The sequence below is a fragment of the Eimeria necatrix genome, genomic scaffold, assembly GCF_000499385.1.
Source record: "Eimeria necatrix Houghton genomic scaffold, Enh_scaff2096, whole genome shotgun sequence".
Taxonomy (NCBI): Eukaryota; Apicomplexa; class Conoidasida; order Eucoccidiorida; family Eimeriidae; genus Eimeria; species Eimeria necatrix.
In genome coordinates this window covers 1-1,835 of record NW_013652719.1, presented here as the reverse complement: position 1 = coordinate 1,835, position 1,835 = coordinate 1, and the positions used below count along the sequence as shown (strand labels likewise).

Below are 1,835 nucleotides of genomic sequence, written 5' to 3'. Positions count from 1 at the left end.
TCTGCGGATATGGAGTAGAGCAATTGCTGCTTAATATAATTTTGGAGTGGTTGCACCTGGGAGTGCATAGGACATGCAGAGTAGCAAGATCGAGTAAAGTGTGTTTGTTGCTCGACGCAGCTGACGTATTGGGGAATTTCGATTTTCTACTGCATGCGTTTTATCTGTTCAACCTGCTGTGTTCAATCCTGCGCCGTGACATGTTGCTGGCATACGTGCGGTCACCAGGCGAGATGGCCCGGATTTTGAGGGGAACCGCACCGTCGTTGTCTTCGTCACATTATTATGACCCAGACAGTGCGGTGGTTTTAGGCAGACTGGACAAGCAGCTGACCCCTGTTGCGTAGAGGACTGGCAGTATTAGTTTTAACGGCAAGATACGTTGAAGCTGGATATGCTGACATGGTGCTTGCAGCAGTCGCACGTGCAAAGTATTTTGCTTTGGTCTTCTGCAGACTGCGGGTGGGGGCTTGCACAAAGTACACCCTCATTTGGAACCTTCGCATTTTTAACGCGATGAATGCAGCGCGTCCAGTGAATTTTTAGGCACCATGCGGCACTTTAAAGCGGAATATTAGCTGCGTGACCTTGCTTGCTTTGCAGGCGCACGCGTTCCGTTACAACTCAGTTCGTTTTATACTGGAAGGCTTCGAATCGTATGGTGTTCATGCAGAAACGCAGGTTTGATGTGGGCTCGGCGCGTCGTCTGTTTGCGTGTTGGCGCGTCCAACATTGCTTGCTGCCTGTAGCAAAGTGCACCTTTATGTAGATGTGAGCCATTCCTCTGAGCCATTCCTCGTGTGCTCGACGATGGATATCAGCTGCGTGACCTTGCTTGCTTTGCAGGCGCACGCGTTCCGTTACAACTCAGTTCGTTTTATACTGGAAGGCTTCGAATCGTATGATGATTATGCAGAAACGCAGGTTTGATGTGGGCTCGGCGCGTCGTCTGTTTGCGTGTTGGTTCGTGCAACGTTGCTTGCTGCCTGTAGCAAAGTGCGCCTTTATGTAGAGGTGAGCCATTCCTCGTGTGCTCGACGATGGATATCAGCTAGTGCGTGCTGGTGTTGAATCGAATGACACGTGAACAATCCCGCTTGTAGCGGTGCAGTGTGTTGGATTGAAGGAAATGGCATTGCAGGTGGCATGCTGCCGGATTGAGGACGATGCTTCTGAGTTGCTTCGAAACAATTTTGTGAGTTTGCAAACAAGGGTGACTGTAGAAGCTTGGGCAAGCGCGGAGGCGACAAGTGGGATGTGCAACAAGCCGTGTGCGCGGGCAGTGAGTCGTTAACGCGTGTACGAAGGTGCGTGAGTACTGGCAGCACTGGACCGAAGGAGCTTAGTAGCTGCTGGCAATAGACTGTTCCCCTGGCAGCTGTTTTCCCGGGAACTTTGACTGAGGTGAGAATGGTTAGCTATCGGCACTGGAAAACGTTGGGAGAAGGTGTGAAGCACGTGGTTGTGAGTGGTGGACCGCAGGGGTCGCCAGGAAGGGTGTGTGTGGAGCGAGACGAGTAGCCATTGAGGAAGCTTCGGAGAGAGCAAGTATAACCTATTTGCGCTTGACGCGCAAATAAAACATGTTTGGGAATGATAGGAGGTCTAACATGCTAGAGAGGGTGATGAGATGATATTGCCGACGCACAGTCGCAATATGAGACTCATGAGTGTGTGAAGCGTCTCACTTCACTCGAAATCGACGTGGATCTTGCAGATGCATTCGCTACGTTGAAAGAGTAGCTTGCAAGTTGCGTTGTAGCCGGGCGGGCGGGCAGTGAGTTGGGCGAGCGTCACGCAGTGAGATCTAGTGTGCATGCGTGGACGTAGATTAA

At 51.3% G+C, this 1,835-nt stretch overlaps 1 protein-coding gene across 1 annotated transcript; it reads left to right on the top strand.

The window, feature by feature from the left end:
* Positions 1–200: 200 nt before the first annotated feature.
* Positions 201–1,521, top strand: ENH_00028320 (hypothetical protein; the record flags this gene model as incomplete). Its single annotated transcript, XM_013580000.1, has 5 exons — positions 201–297; positions 416–462; positions 604–681; positions 847–924; positions 1,483–1,521. The coding sequence occupies 5 exons, from the start codon at positions 201–203 to the stop codon at positions 1,519–1,521; spliced, it is 339 nt and encodes a 112-aa protein (XP_013435454.1).
* Between the last annotated feature and the right edge of the window lie 314 nt (positions 1,522–1,835).